General features: G+C 43.8%; 1 protein-coding gene across 1 annotated transcript in view; it reads left to right on the forward strand.

Moving 5' to 3' along the window:
* BMPR1A (bone morphogenetic protein receptor type 1A) overlaps positions 1-15,992 on the forward strand; it is a 293,674-nt gene that overhangs the window by 252,931 nt on the left and 24,751 nt on the right. Inside the window, exons 5-9 of the mRNA XM_029609335.1 lie at positions 5,468-5,570; positions 11,316-11,415; positions 11,559-11,658; positions 12,236-12,374; positions 12,674-12,866. Coding sequence (XP_029465195.1) covers positions 5,468-5,570; positions 11,316-11,415; positions 11,559-11,658; positions 12,236-12,374; positions 12,674-12,866 — 635 coding nt within the window. The remainder of the gene's footprint in view (positions 1-5,467; positions 5,571-11,315; positions 11,416-11,558; positions 11,659-12,235; positions 12,375-12,673; positions 12,867-15,992) is intronic.

Below are 15,992 nucleotides of genomic sequence, written 5' to 3' on the forward strand. Positions count from 1 at the left end.
CTCCTCTCCAAACTGTGTTTATGGTTATAACCATAAAGTTCATTTTGGATCTCATCACACCAAATTATTGTGTTCCAGAAGTTTTGAGGCTTCTTTAGGTGCTGTTTGGCATATTGTAAGTGGGCTATTCTGTGGCATTGGTACAGCAATGGCTTTATTTTGGCACTACCATGCAGCCCATATTTGTTCAAGTATCTCCTTATTGTGCATGCTACTTTGTTTCAGAGAAGCCTGTATTTTAGTAGAAGTTGTTTGTGGGTTTGTCTGTACATCCTGACATTTTCCTGGCAGTTGTCTGAAATCTTTCTTGGTCTACCTGACTGTGGCTTGGTATTAACAGATCCCATAATTTTCCACTTCTTAATCAGTTTGAACAGTACTGATTGCATTTTCAAATCTTTGGATATCTTTTTGTATCATTTCCTGATTTATAAAGTTGAACTACCTTTGCTCACAGATCCTTTGACAGTTCTTTTACTTTCCCCATGCTTCAGTAATCACCAAAGTCAGTGCAGACCTGGATGAAATGCACAGGGTTTCTCAAAAGCTAAGAAACCCATTGACTATATTTATCCACAGAAATTAATTACAATCAAACAAAGCACAGATGTGGATACCTACCCTTCATTGCCATCTCAACCTGTGTGTCAACTTTAATGAGTATTACCAGCCAAACATTCAAGGGTATGCAAACTTTTGAACAAGACAGTTTTATTTTTTCCCTTATTGCTATGGTTTGTTTAATGGTTGTGCTATTCTGTGATGCATAATAGTTTAATTTGAAACACAATAAAAATAACACATGTTTTGTCTGATCACTCATGTTTTCTTAAAATGCTGCACATCTTACAAATTCTGCTAGGGATTTGTAAACTTATGATCACAACTGTATATATATAAATTTGTATGATAAATATTGACTCATAGTTGAGGCTTAGAGTAGCAAAATATTGACCAAAAGAAAGGCTAGGTAGCAGACAGTATATTGTATTTCCCAAAGCTGTATTTGTGGAAAGTATTTTAGTTGGCGATCAGAGTGTCCTCTTGGTACAGCCAATAATATTGTTCCACTGTAAAAGGAATGGAACAGTCATAAAACACAGGAAAAGGAAGTATTATGTTAGCATATACCACATTAAATTCTCTTGTCATCAGGCATGTGATTTCTGACCAGTCAGAGGTTCTAATGTAAATCATTATCCCATCCCAGTGCCCTCTGTGAAATGAGGAGTCACTGTCGTGGGTGGCAGAGCTGCTTCAGAAAACAAATTGTTAATGCAGCCAGCAGGACAAGCTCTGCTGGATCAGATTAAGACAAATTGCAAGGGCTTTGGGGGTTTCTAAGAACCTGGAGAAGGAGAACTGAATTGGGGAGGGCCATGGATAGGAGAGGAAGAGAAACAGTAGAGGTATGGGAGGGATGTGAAGAGGGGAAAAGAAGAAAAAGGTAAGAGCAGTCAGTGACCAGAGAGACAAAAAGGCAGATGAAGGGATGGGATGTGGCATGGTGAATGTTTGGGAAATGGGGTGAGTGGGAGCTGGGAGTTGACACACAAAAGTTGTATTCCTTAGTAACTTGGCACCTTGAATGCTATGACATTCAGATGTATGCACACACACAGTTGGCTCCCATTAGCAGGAACAGTAAGGCTGTTTTAGTTGAGCCAAATGCTGTCAACGTGTATGGAAACTACTTAGTTGCCTTTGGCTAGTGTTCACTGAGTTATGACTTCTGGGTGGCACAGCCATACAATGACTTGCTGTTCTCTTGTCTAGATATAATGCGGCTCCCCTGCCTCTTAGCTTTTATGTTGGTGCAAATGGCTTGCTACAGCCAACACATGACGGTGTCTCTAGTTGGTTACATCAGTAGCCTTGTATAGTCCCATAGTGCAATTTGGCTGCTCATGTGTCCCTAGAAAAATAAGAAACAAAAGGTGGGGAAAATCATTTGTCAGCCAAAACCTTCTGCTTTGTACGTGTTCCCACGATCCATGGCAGTATGGCTGCAGATATGGATTTCCTTAGAAGGAATACTGCGGCATAGCCCATTGATCCTTTGTTTCACTGACATCAGCTGTTTTAACATTTTGTATGTTTAAAATTAACAAAACCAGTCAAAATGTTTTTCTTAGAGTGGCATTGTATATTAAATATCAGCTAAAATCAGCTGCCAACATTTTTGAAGGGCCAGTGGGCGGCAGCTAATCATTTTGTAGAGCTGTGGCAGCTGCCAGTCACAGCTGTGCCATTGCTGGGTAAAACGTACCACACTAGCTGCCTGTGATACTGATGGAGCAGCGCCGGGGGTGGGGGGTGAGGACTGGAGGCCGGTGTGATGCTATAGCTGTGATAGGTAGGGTGGTGGTTTAGAATCCCATTGTGTGCCATCTGAGCACAGACCAGAGCCTCTTAGTCAAATAATCCAGGCATCCATGACCCGTGTATATTCTGTATACTAATATGAAGCTCACGCTTCTTGTGTGAAAGCTCCGTTAGGCACTTCCCATTGCCCTGTACTCGTATTTGAAGTATCTTAGGAAAGGATAAAGCCAAGGTTTTGCCTTGAAATATTCAGATATGGTCTAAAAAATGAACAGAAAAAGGGTGTGTGTTTGGCAGATGTTAGAGCAATCATTATAAACCATAAATAAGAGAGAGAGCTGCTGCACAGGCCCTTCTGTCATGTGGTGAGCAATCATTTTAAACATCTCCCTCCTCTGATCCTGGGATAGAAAATAGTGAGGTTTGATCTGGAAGTCCCTGTCCAAGGTCCCAGTAGAAAGAAGCAGCGAATGTGGGACAGGATGAATCCCCCTTCATGAGCCCCACGAGGTCAGATGCTGAGTGCGGTGCAGAGTGATCACCTTTCCAGGAAGAAAGAGAGAGAGAGAGAGTGAGCAGCATGTGGGTGGGGGGCTCCCCTCACCCTGGGAGGTGAATAAGTAAACACGAGGTTGAGGCGTCCCCACTCCAGGAGAGTCCCCTGACCCTGTGCTTGCTCACTCTTGGTAAGAGACGTGAGTGAGCACAGGGTCAGGGGATCTTCCCCCCTGAGGTGAATTAATCTTCAGAGGGATAACCGTGTTAGTCTGGTGTAGCCACTCAACTCCGGTCTCTCTTTCCCTCCCTGAGAGAAGAGTTAGTGAGCACAAAGTTGGATGGAGCCAGTTAACTAGGAGGAAGAACGAGTTGGTGAGTTAGAAGGTGAAAGGATCACCTCTCTGGGAGAATAGAGAATAAAATTGGGGAATATAATCCCATGCCTAAGAGGAGAACCTGAGTAAGCCTAGGATATGGGGAATGTCTTCCTGGCAGAAGAGAGAGAGGACTGGGCTATGGGATCCCCTCCTCAGCAGGAGAATGAACATGGAATTGGTGCTCCCCTTCACCAAGAGGAGAGAGAAAGCAAGAATGAGTCTAGGGATCTTCTCCTTTCATCCCAGAAGCAGAGGTTGTATGCAAAATTTTAAAAAATCACTTCTGTGATTTTTTTGCTTGTTTCTATATATAGATATATATCAGTTGAAACCTTGACAATTGGTGCTATTGCTTACAAGCTACAAACTTATGGTAATTCAGTTCCTTTTCATGTCTGCTACCTTGTCCCAAAAATATATCCACATGTTTCTTACATGTATATAAATAATTCAGGATGTCCTGGAACCTCGGTGTTTAACTGTTTTTTTTGTTGTTGTTTTTTTGTCATTTTATATTGCTAATTTATTTTCATACCCATGTGCACATAAAAACATATGACTATCACATCTCTGCATCTTGACTACTCCTCTTGGAGTAGGTTAGCCTTTGAGAAGAAAAATTCAGCAGATTTTAGTAGTGTACTGCGTGCTGAATAGCAGCTTCTGAAAAGGCTTCTGACAAGAACAAAAAGTTTCGCTATTAAGCTGATTGGCACTGCTGGAACAATTATACTTGTGTTGTACCACCCTCTGGTGGCCATCAGAAACAACCTAGTTAATGAACTGAGATGCTCCCAGAATTTTTAAAGAAGTGGTCATAGTCATTTTCTCATTCTTTGGATCCAAAATCTTGCAGACTAACGAAGAAAATACATTCTGGGCTTGAAACAGTCAGGTATACAGGGATTTCTTTTTTAAAACCAATCATAATTATTCATTTTCTTGGGTTTTTTTAAGGTGCAAGACAAGACTTAAAAATTAATGGGTCAGATTCTATAATAATGATACTGAGCTCCATTATTTTATTTTTTGGGGCAGTGGCTCTATGAACCATAATTCTCATCTATCCATAAGTCCCCTCCAATTTCAACCCACCATTCTCCCTCTCCCCAACCATTGCAGTGACGGTCCTCAACCACAGCTCCTTCCAGAACCTGATATGGGTGCACCCAGAGTCCCAGCATTAGCTATTACTGTTATCATCTCGCTGCAATAGCTTCCTTCTCTTGTCCATGCAAGTTTCACAGTTCAGCTGAATTAACGCTAATGAATTTTACTTGAATTCATTAAAAGTGTACCCGCTACTAACTGTTCCATGAGCTCGGTAGAGCTGTGGCCGTGGGATCATTTCACTGGCTGCAATAAATCTACAGCGTGTGCCATGGTCACTGTATGCAGTTTTACCATACACACACAAAAAAAACCGCATACACTGCTGAATCATAAGTTGCAACACAAAGATATGGCATATACTGTACCCAGATGCGAGAAATCCTCAGCTGATTATTCTGTTCGTCTGTGTCTCGTTATCATCTGAAGTTCTTTGTGTTGTGTCTGAAAGGGATCAGTGGCACCTTCTCTGTTGGTAGGTCTGATTTTTATACCTCGTTTCTCTGGAAAATCCATTGCCATGCTGTCATGGGATTTTAGAATGAATGTCACTCAACTGGAGTTGTGGCTACTGTAAGCTTGAACTAATGTCTTATTTGCTTATCCTCTCATTCTAGTTTTTGAAGTGCTTATGTTTTCACAGATCAGGCTGGTTTGTGGTCCATCCCAGGTCAGGCTGTGCTGGTCAGAGTCTGGTTTTCACCCTGGTTTTGTGGATTTGCAGTAGTCTGTGCTCTGTGCTTCAGATGCCAGCTATGTTTTGTCAACTATTTTGTGAAGGAGTCACAAGGACACATTACTATTGTGTAAAGTCAGGAGCATCTAACTTTCTATAGCATTCCCAGCCCAACTGGTCTGAGAAGCAGGAACTGGGCTTGGGAAGTGGATCCTGATCAACTGTATGCTTACACCTAGCAAGGCCATTCAGCCATCGGGCCAGGAGTGCCATAATTGAGTTATGTTGTATTTGTTTGCCATAGATTGTAGTCGTGAGACCTCGCTCTTGATTGGGGTATGTTAAGTACAATAGCACCCTAAAAGTCTCTGGTATATCTCACTGTGTTTATTCCCCATACCTGTATTTAATTTGTGATCCTCTCCACTGCCTAATGTTGGCAGTTCAGCAGGCTGTAAACAAAAATCTTTGTTCATTCTAGGACGAATGGCCATTGCTTTGCCATCATTGAAGAGGACGAGCATGGAGAAATCACTCTTACCTCAGGCTGCATGAAGTTTGAAGGCTCTGACTTTCAGTGCAAGGTAGTACTGCCATTCATGTTGCGTGGATCCTAAAATCAACTGGAGACAAAAAACTAGGCCTCTGGAAGGATAGCATCACAAGCTGCTTCTGGGTTGCAAGTACGGCCGAGGTGCAGAATTGCTGTCTGCGTGTTGCTCTACAGTTAGCCAATGATGACAGATTATTGGCTCATTCTGAAATAAGAGCTAGCCATTTAGTGTGTTCCATTTCTTGAATGCATTTTCTATGTATATGCATTTAATTTTAACCCAGTAGTTTCTTGTATGTCTTAACTTCTATTCTCCCACCCCGTGTACACTTGTCAGGGGGTTGCAGAAATTCTGCTGAAAACACAGTTTACAGCATTTTATTGATATAATGCAGTGTTTGAGAACTAGAATAGTAGTTTGCTCTTATCCTTATGTACTTTCAGGTCAGAGATTAATTGAGCTCAATTTCTGCTCACAAAACTAGAACTATTGCTATCTCTACTGCTGATGTTATTTTATAAAATAGGGACTTATTTAGAAATCTGTTAATTAACCTCTTCCTGACTGTATATGTTTTTAGTCGTCCCTGTGGTATGTATACTAAAGGAATGCAACATGCAGTAATTCTAGTACATGTAGCATGTTTTTCTATGCCACCACAGCAAATTACCACAATTCTGCCATCATGTGACATGTACAATGCCTTGCAAAAGGCTTCACACCCTTGTGTAGTTTTCCCTTTCTAAAAAATACAATTCAAAATGCATTAAGGTAGGAGTTTTTGTTAATCTACATAATATACTTTACACTTTTAACATGAAAGAATTATAGAAATAGCAATTGAAATCTGTTGGAATTCTCCAGAGGCCCCTATTCATGGTCCTCTTCCCCAGTCTGAACCCAACACTCCTTTACATCCTCCTCAGCTGTACCCCAACATTTTTTCTCTTCGCCTCAGTCTGTACTGGGCATACTGAATCCCCACCCCTAGCACACTTTGACCTCTTTCCCTAACACAACCTCAGCACACTCAGAGCCCCCTTTTCCCAGTCTGTCTCCAACAAATTTTGCCCCACCCCCTCTCTGACCCCAGCATACTCTGAACCCCTCTTCATCAGCTCAACCCCATCACTCCCTTCCCCTCTCCCCCAGCCCAAATCCAGCACACTCTGGGCCTCCCTGCCCCTTCCCCGGCTTATCCCAAGGATATTCTGTCTCCCTTCCCAGCCTGGCCCCAGTACACTGACACCCCCCCTCCCTTTACTGGCCCGACACCACCACTCCCTCCACCCCCCTCACCAAGCCAGCCTCAATAGACCCTGCCCCCTGTTGCTAACTAGCTTGTCCCCAATACTGCGTCCCCCTTCCCCAGCTTGACCTCTGCACACTTCTCCCCCCTCATCTGAACCTGAACCCAGTACTTCCTATTTCTCTCCCCAGTCTGACCCCAGCACAATCTTACCAATTTGCTCAAATGAAACAAAGAAAAAAATCCAAAATAAGAAAAAATCAATATAACCTCTTCCCCTCCCTGTTTAAACAAAGGTCTCATCCCTGACAGCCAGAATATCAAGGTCCTGCTTCAATCCCTCCCCCCACCCACCTAAACCACTTAAGCAATGGCCTCGCCAGCCCCCCTACCCTCATAACACTCCAGACCACACCCCATCACAACTCTGCAGGACCTCTGGGGGAGGAGCGGTTGCTTCGGGATTCCACTGGTGAACCCATGGCCAGCACAATTTTGTTGTACAGCAGAATACTGCACAACATAATGGTGCTGGCCTGGAGTTGACTGGTGGCCATTTTAGAATCCCAGAGCTGCCAGACAGGATCGACTGGGGAATGCATCTGGCCTTGGAACCACAATGGGGTAAGGGCTGGGGTGAAGGGGGGGTCATGGGGGGCCCAGGGGAGCTTGCAGGGTGGGGAGGAGCCTGATGAAGCCATTGCTTAAGTGGTTTTTGTGGGGGTTGGGGGAAGAAGATCAAAGCAGGACCCAGATATGTATTTGAATGTCTCTTCTGTGTATTCATAGGTTTTTGATTTTTTTTTATTCAGTTGATTCTATTGTGGCCAAGTAGAATCTGCTTCTTGTAAATTGAACCTTAGTTTTTTGTTCCTGTTTATCCTACTTCCTTTTTTTTCCTCTTAAATTCAATCCCTTAATTTTGTGGTGGGCAGACTTTCCCGTAAGGTTTACCTTAGGCTTAAAGTCCTACCTATGCATAATTACTCTCTTGCTATCTGAAAATTATTGGAAAAGATGATTGCTGAATTTTAGATAGAACTCCACTAGTATTCTGGGTTAACTGCTCCTAAATTTTCTGGATGGGGGCTATCCTGTCTCTAGCACCGAGTGCCATTTTTATGATTATTTTGCTGTTGTACCAGATGCAAAGAGCTCCTAGCACTCAGCACATGCTTTCCAAGTGATATGTTTTCCTCTCCACTGAGGATGTATCTTTGAAGCTGTGTACCCAGGATGATAGAGAGAGCAAAGAGTAGAGAGATGGAGGGAGGGATGTGGAAGACCTGATAGATAGCATGAGAGGAGATTAATAGGGAGAGATAAGATGGATTCCTGGAAATTGAAAGTAAAAGGTTCATAGAGAGGAAGATTAAAGATTAGGAGGTGTGGGGGGAAAAGCCAGAGCCAGGAAGATGGAGGGCTGAGAAGTGTGACGAAAGAGATGAAGATGGAGAGATTGAGATGGGAAGAAAGAGGGCTAAGAACTAGCAAAGAGGAAATGGAGGTTTCAGAGGGATTAATGGGAAGAGACATGGAAGTAGATGGGTGGGAAATGAAGAGAATAAAGGGTGAGAAATGGGAGAGTAAGAGGTAAAGCAGACAGAAATTGTAGGAAAAAGAGAAATGAGATTAAAGAAATCTGAGAGAAAGACAGAGAGGAGACCAGCATAGAAGGAAAAAGAAAATGAAAAGGAGAACCAGATAAAATTAGAAGACAGAGAAGATGAAAATAGAGCAGTGACCAAGGTTAAAGCCCCTTACAATCAGGGAGAGGAAAAAAGAGATAACAGTATTTGCTATAAATTTATCTTCTCCTAGGACAAGCAGGATGTTAGTCCTCACATGTGGGTGACATCATCCAATGGAGCCCGGCACGGGAAAACATTTGTCAAAGTTTCTAGAAACTTTGGCCAGCAGACTGAGCATGCCCAGCTGTTTTCCCCACAGCGCTGCGGTTGTGTTGTGCCTGTTGGCACCTTGTTCGGCCACTGTTAGTCCCTCTGGTTGAATGGGGCAGTCTGGAGCTCTGTACTCACCCACATGTGAGGACTACCATCCTGCTTGTCCTAGGAGAAAGCACAGTTGTTTACCTGTAACAGGTGTTCTCCTAGGACAGCAGGATATTAGTCCTCAGGAATCCCGCCCTCCTCTCCACGATGTTGGGTTCACCTTTGGTTTGTTTTATTTTTTCACTTGTCTGCTTTGCTATGTTGCGAGACTGAAAAGTGACCTCGCGTGGATGTGTAGATAGCAGCAGGCTGGGCATGCTCAGTCTGCAGGCCAAAGTTTCTAGGAACTTTGACAAAAGTTTTCCATGCCAGGCTCCATCGGATGATGTCATCCTCATGTGAGTACTAATATCCTGCTGTCCTAGGAGAACACCTGTTACAGGGAAAGCAACTGTGATTTTTGAGAGCCAGGTGGTACTCGAAACTTCTCAAATGCTTGAAAGGGATACAATACTCATGAAAGGTTGGGAATCATTGATCTAGACTAGTGGTTCTTAACCTTTTTTCCCCATCATGACACATCTGACAGAGGATGCTCATGTATGTGACACATTGCATATTACATTTAACAGCTATACTAAAAAAAAAAAATCCTAGATATTTTATTTTTGAAAATGATGCAGGAGAAAGATAATCTTTAATTTCAGTAATTGCTTTTAATATTTGCTTACTGCATCAGTGAGAAATCTGGGATGGATATGCGCATGCAGCGCAGTTTTTCAATACAGACAAACTCTCGTGCATTTCACTGTCAACCTCAAAAAGTCCTGACCTCTTCTAGAGTTTATACAGTGCAGAGTTAGGAAATTTCCCCTTTTAACTCACCATGCAAAAAATATATTCAAATTATGATATCCCCTGAGTAATTGTACTCTCCCCTGCCAGCCACTTTGTGAAATAACATGAAAACCTGATAAAAAGACATTTAGAAATTATATAGCATACCAGCCATACCATAAGAGTACTAACACCCAGGACTTGAACAGCAACAACCGTACCTGTGTAAAAGCAAGTCTGCAAATATAGAACACAGTACGCTTACTATTGGAAAAACAAAGAAAGCTAGACTGCTGTAGATCCCTACACAGAATCTACATCCTAGTTAGCAGAATCTCTCACCTCTGTCAAACATGCAGAATGCAGACTAAGTCTTATGTAATACAGAATAAAAAATCATGAATTATAAGCAAGCATACAGAGAAAAACTGAAACTCCAAGAAGCAGGGAAGGTGTGGGGGTATGGCGGGGCAGGATACAGCATGCCTGCAATATTTCTGGTTTGGATTGGTGGTGGCAGTGATTTACCAGGGTTGAGGGACAAGCAGCCACAGGGAGCAGTGACGAGTAATTTTAAGTACCAGCTCCTTACTCTGCACTCTCCTATAGCAGCAAGCACATGTGGCTGTTATAGAAAGCATAGGCTTGCTATGTCAAATTTTTGGTGACACACTGGATGATAACCACTGATCTAGACAGTGATTTCATATTGCATAATGTATGTATTTTCATCTTTTCATTCAGTTTCTTTTCCAAGTTTTTTGTACGTTTAGTTTATTTTAGAATTTGAATTAGTTTTAATCTTTGAATCTAGCCAAGAAATTGTCAGTTGTGGCAGTTGACAACAGAAGCACTGTAGAGGTTAATGTATATTTAAATACAGTTAAGCAAAGTACTTCACAAGCCAGCCAGACTTAGGTACTGCAATCCTAACATAAAAATGAGCTGTGTTGGCTGAATATTGATTTTTATTTCGCCCTTTTGGCTCAAATTAAAACATGTGTGTGTGCCCCTGTTTTGTGGACTGGTAATATACATTCTATAGTAGGCTAAAGTAGGTATTACAATTAAAAAAAATGCTTGTTTCTAACTGTAAGGGGGAAGGCGTATTTCTGTTTCAGTACTGCACAACTGCATTGAAAGCTAATTTGGTCTCTGTATCAATCCATGGTGATACTGCACTTAAGAGTATTGTGTGTGCACGTCTTGTCGCCCCATCTCAAAAAAAGATATAACGGAACTAAGAAAGGCAAGGAATAACGCCTCTATGAAGAAAGGCTAAATAGGCTAGGGTTGGAGACGACTGAGAGGGGTCATGATCGAAGTTTATAAAATCTTGAGTGGAACAGGAAATGAGGAATGGCTCTTTACCTTTTCCAGTAGTTGTGGGACTAGGGAACACTCCATGAAACTAACAGCAAATTTAATACAAATTGAAGAAAATATTTTTTCACACTCTGCACAGTCAAGCTGTGGAATTTCTTGCCAGACATATTCAAGGCAACTGGAATAGCTGGGTTCAAAAGTGGTTTAGACAAAATTCCTGGAGTAAAAGACCATAAATCGTTATTAACCAGGTAGACTTGGGAAAGCCACAACTGATCCCTGGGAGTGAGCGGCAGGCAATGGATCCTGCTGGACCCTGGAGCGGCCACTGTTTGAGACAGGATGCTGGGCCCAGGGGACCTGACCCAGCATGGCACATCTTATGTTCTTAAATCATTTTCCTTTCAATAGGATTCACCAAAGGCACAGTTACGTCGGACGATTGCTTGCTGCCGAGATGAAATGTGTAACAAGGATTTGCAGCCTACGCTTTCCCCTCCTGGTAGCCAAGGTAGGCTCAACTCATCATCAATAGACAAAGCCAGCAATTTCCAAATCAGAATTCTTGCCTGTTGATTTTCAAGTTGTACGGTTTGCTAAAAAGCACACTGCTTAACGATGTGCAGTAATGAGTTCTGTTTGTGTTTTGTACAGGTAGGCTGTTTGACGACAGCGTGCACTGGATAGCACTTGTTGTATCGGTCACGGTTTGCCTTTTGGCCATGATCATTTTCTTCAGCATCTACTGTTACAAGTAAGCAAGTTCCATGTGCTGACATGAGTAGATTTTATTTCAACCCAGCAAAAAGTGGGTAAATTATTTAACTTATATTCCACTTTTCCAATAAATTTTGCACAAGGTGGATTACAGCAAGAGCGAGGATTACAAAGAAAACTGTCAATAAAAGCACAACTAGATACAAACTACCCTATTCTGCATCTAAATCTTTGCTTGTGTCCTGATAAAATTTTTGGTCTTTTTTTTTTTTTGTTTGTTTTGCAAAGCGCAAATAGATGGTTTGAACACATGTTCAGTTTGTTCATTTTTCTTAAAGTTGATCTTAGCAGGAGACAATAGTGCGTGTGATAGGAACATACAGTTTATGCACTTTGTAAACTACCAGGTATTCTGCACCTTTAGTAACTGCAGGACACCCACTCTAAGCCAAACTAGTTCTTTAGATAGCATGGAGGCGCTGGAAGAGTTCATAAACACAATGGATTCTACCTTCTCCAGTAGATAGATAACGTGTATAAAGTGCTTATCTTGTGCTAGATGTAGGTACTTAAAAAGTTGAAAATTGAAGACAGCCATCTGATTCCTTTAACAGGCATAAAGTAGAATCTGTTGGACGCCATTATAATCGCGATCTGGAGCAAGATGAAGCATTTATTCCAGCTGGGGAGTCATTAAAGGATCTTATTGACCAATCGCAGAGTTCTGGCAGTGGGTCTGGGCTGCCTCTGCTAGTAAGTCACATGACTGCTGGTTTCCCTGTTTAATGTATGCCACAAAGCTATATATATATATATATAATATGTGTGTATAATATTGCTGAAGTTACATTGATTATCAGTGAATACATAAACTGTCAAGAGCATTCAGCAGGGAATTTATTTCTTAATGTTTTGATATGGAAGAGACTTTTTGCTGAATTGTTAATATTCTTGCATTAAAGAGTTGTGTAACGGCATAATCTTTGAGCAGCATCTGTTTTGATCCATTACTAAAAGATTATATTTTCCTCCTGTCCCCTTTGATTTTCCAGGTTCAGCGCACCATTGCGAAACAGATTAACATGGTGAGGCAGATTGGGAAGGGACGATACGGAGAGGTGTGGATGGGGAGATGGCGTGGTGAAAAAGTGGCAGTTAAGGTGTTCTTTACCACCGAGGAAGCCAGCTGGTTCCGGGAAACAGAAATCTATCAGACTGTTTTAATGCGTCATGAAAACATCCTGGGTGAGTGGGCCACAGGGCGTGTGATCTCGAAATAGGCATAGAGGTGATAAGATCTGCTGCCCCTATATTTGAATTCTGGCCTTCATAGCAAGGAGATACCTGCATAGTGAGGTATACCCTTACAAAAAGATATTCATCTTTATCTTTTCTCACAGGACAAGTAGGATGGTAGTCCTCACATGTGGGTGACATCATCAGGATAGAATCCAATCACGGAAAACTTCTGTCAAAGTTTCCAGAACTTTGACTGGCCCCTACTGGGCATGCCCAGCATGGCACTAACCCTGCAGCCAGCAGGGGTCCCCCTTCAGTCTTTTTTTCCACGTAGCAGTAGCCTCGTGGTAAAGGAGCTCTGAACAGATTCATGACAGGAATTTTCCTCACAGAATTATTAAAAGTTAATTTGCCCCACAGGGGTCCCTCCTCTAACTTTTTTCAGACTGCGGAACTCCAGTAGGTTTTTACCTTTTTTCCGTCGATTACCGTCTAGTTTGGCCCTTGCAGCCTACTGGCCGTCGACCGTACCGCGGCTCAATTTTTGCCATGGCGTCAGGGTTCCGTCGGTACCCGGACTGTACCTGCACTATGTCTTTCACAGACCCCCATAAAGTCTGTGTAATGTGTCTAGGATGCGAGCATGATGTCTTGACCTGCACCAAATGTGCCCTAATGACACCAAAGGGTCGCAAGGCCAGAATGGAGAAGATGGAACTTCTCTTCCGTGCTCAACCCCGACTCCATCCATTGCATCGACGTCGTCAGAGCCGGCACTGTCAACTTCACGTCAGCATCGACCACCAGCCGGTGACCACCTGGCATCGACGACTTCTCAGCCATCGACACCCTCTGCTCCCCCTCAGGCCCGAGGGGATCGCAGGGACAAACATCGCCATCAACACCGTAAGTCTCGGACCATCGAGGGAGCGAAATCATCGACCTCGCCATCGTCCGAGCCGCTGTCGAAGAAACCCCGTCCAGAAAAGGCACCGACCGTTTCTGCGACCGGGTCACTGAGGCAACCCTCACCCGACAGGGGATCGGGAGCCGCGACTCCGCCTTTAATGGTGGTCCCTCCGGCTATGCCTCTGCCTCCCTCTTCTGTTCCGGAGCCGGGGCTGCTTGCTCCAGGTCTCCAAGAAGAACTGGACCAGATGGTTCAGGAGGCGATCGACAAGGCGATGCAACGACTTCAGGTTCCACTGGCACCGCTTGCAGAACCGATCATCGACCCGATTCCGGCAGCGCTGGCACTGCTGCTCTCCAGGATGGAAGCGCTTATGGCCGCTTTTCCACCGATGGCTCCCCACTTACAGTGTCATCGGGAGGAGAAACACCGTTCTGCATCCCTCCATCGGGAGTTCTGCCTCAGCCATCGATGCCGATACGTCCCTCGCCACCGATCCAACCATTGGTGCCAATACGTCCATCGGCGCTACCGAGCCATCCATTGATGCCCTCTATGCCTGCGCTGGTGCCTTTGATGCCATCATCGGTGCCTCCGATAATTCCTCAGATTCCTTCGGAGCCTAGACCAGGACCTTCAGGTATTCTACCACCCTGTCTCCCTCTAGTTCCTAGAGGGACACATGCTGATCCTTTTGATACCTGGGCTGATGATTCCTCGACAGACACCGATGATTTACTTTTACCACCTTCACCCACTGAAAGTAGGAAGTGTTCTCCTCCAGAGGACCTCTCCTTTATAAACTTTGTGAAGGAAATGTCCGAATTGGTTCCCTTCTAATTACAGACTAAACAGATGATAGGCACCAGATGATGGAGTTGCTCCAATTCCTGGATGCTCCCAAGGTAATCACCTCTATTCCCATCCATCAGGTCCTTCTGGATCTCCTTAAGAAGAACTGGGAACATCCTGGCTCCATTGCTCCAGTACACAGGAAAGCTGACACTACCTATTTGGTGCAGTCAGCTCCAGGTTTTCAGAAATCACAACTGGATCTCCACTCTGTCATGGTGGAGTCTGCACAGAAGAGAACGAAGAGGTCAAAGCCTCACACTTCTGTTCCCCCTGGCAAGGAACAGAAGTTCCCAGATACCATTGGTCGCCGAGTCTTCCAAGGGTCAGTGTTCATCTCCCAAATTGCCGCCTATCAGCTTTATATGACCCAATATAACAGGGTCATTTTTAATCAGATACAGGACTTCTCGGACTTCCTGCTTCAGCAATTTCAAGAGCAATTACAAACCCTAGTAAACAAGGGTTTTGAGGCAGGCAAACATGAGATCAGAACATCTTATGACATCTTTGATACTTCTACTAGAGTATCTGCAGCTGCTATTTCAGCAAGATGGTGGGCCTGGCTCAAGTCTTCTGACCTTCGCCCGGAAGTATAAGACAGGTTATCCAACCTGCTTTGTGTCGGAGATAATCTGTTTGGCGAACAGATTCAGTGGACGGTGGCGGAACTAAAGGACCATCATGAGACCCTAAGACAGCTCTCTCTGATGCCTTCTGACTTCTCTTCAAAACAGCCCTTCAGAAAGGACTCTAAGAAGTAATTTTTCTGCCCGAAGAAGTCTTACCCGCCACCAACCAGATCCCGTGCCACGAGACCTTATCAAAAACCGCAGTCTCGTCAAACATGTAAACAAAAGCCACAAGCAGCTCCGCAACCAGGACCTGCTTCAGGTTTTTTACTTTCACCTAGAGAGCAGCAGCCAGATTCCTCTGCCTCACATTCCAGTGGGAGGTCGATTGTGCCACTTCCACAACATATGGCACTCAATCACCTCTGACCAATGGGTATTGGCAATAATTGCTCAGGGGTACCATCTGAACTTTCTCTCCTTACCACCGGACTTCCCACCTCTACCGATGTGGAGAACATCCGATCACTCCATTCTTCTGGATCAAGAGGTCCCACTCCTTCTCCAGTCCAAAGCAATAGAACCCGTACCATACTCCCAGCACAGCCTAGGGTTCTATTCCCGGTACTTTCTAATCCCCAAAAAATCGGGAGGCGTCCATCCTATTCTGGACCTACATGCCCTCAACAAGTACCTCCAGCGAGAAAAGTTCAAGATGGTCACCTTGGCTCGCTTCTACCTCTTCTACAAAGAGGAGACTGGCTCTGCTCTCTGGACCTCCAGGACGCATACACCCAT

This window comes from Rhinatrema bivittatum, chromosome 7, assembly GCF_901001135.1.
Source record: "Rhinatrema bivittatum chromosome 7, aRhiBiv1.1, whole genome shotgun sequence".
Taxonomy (NCBI): Eukaryota; Metazoa; Chordata; class Amphibia; order Gymnophiona; family Rhinatrematidae; genus Rhinatrema; species Rhinatrema bivittatum.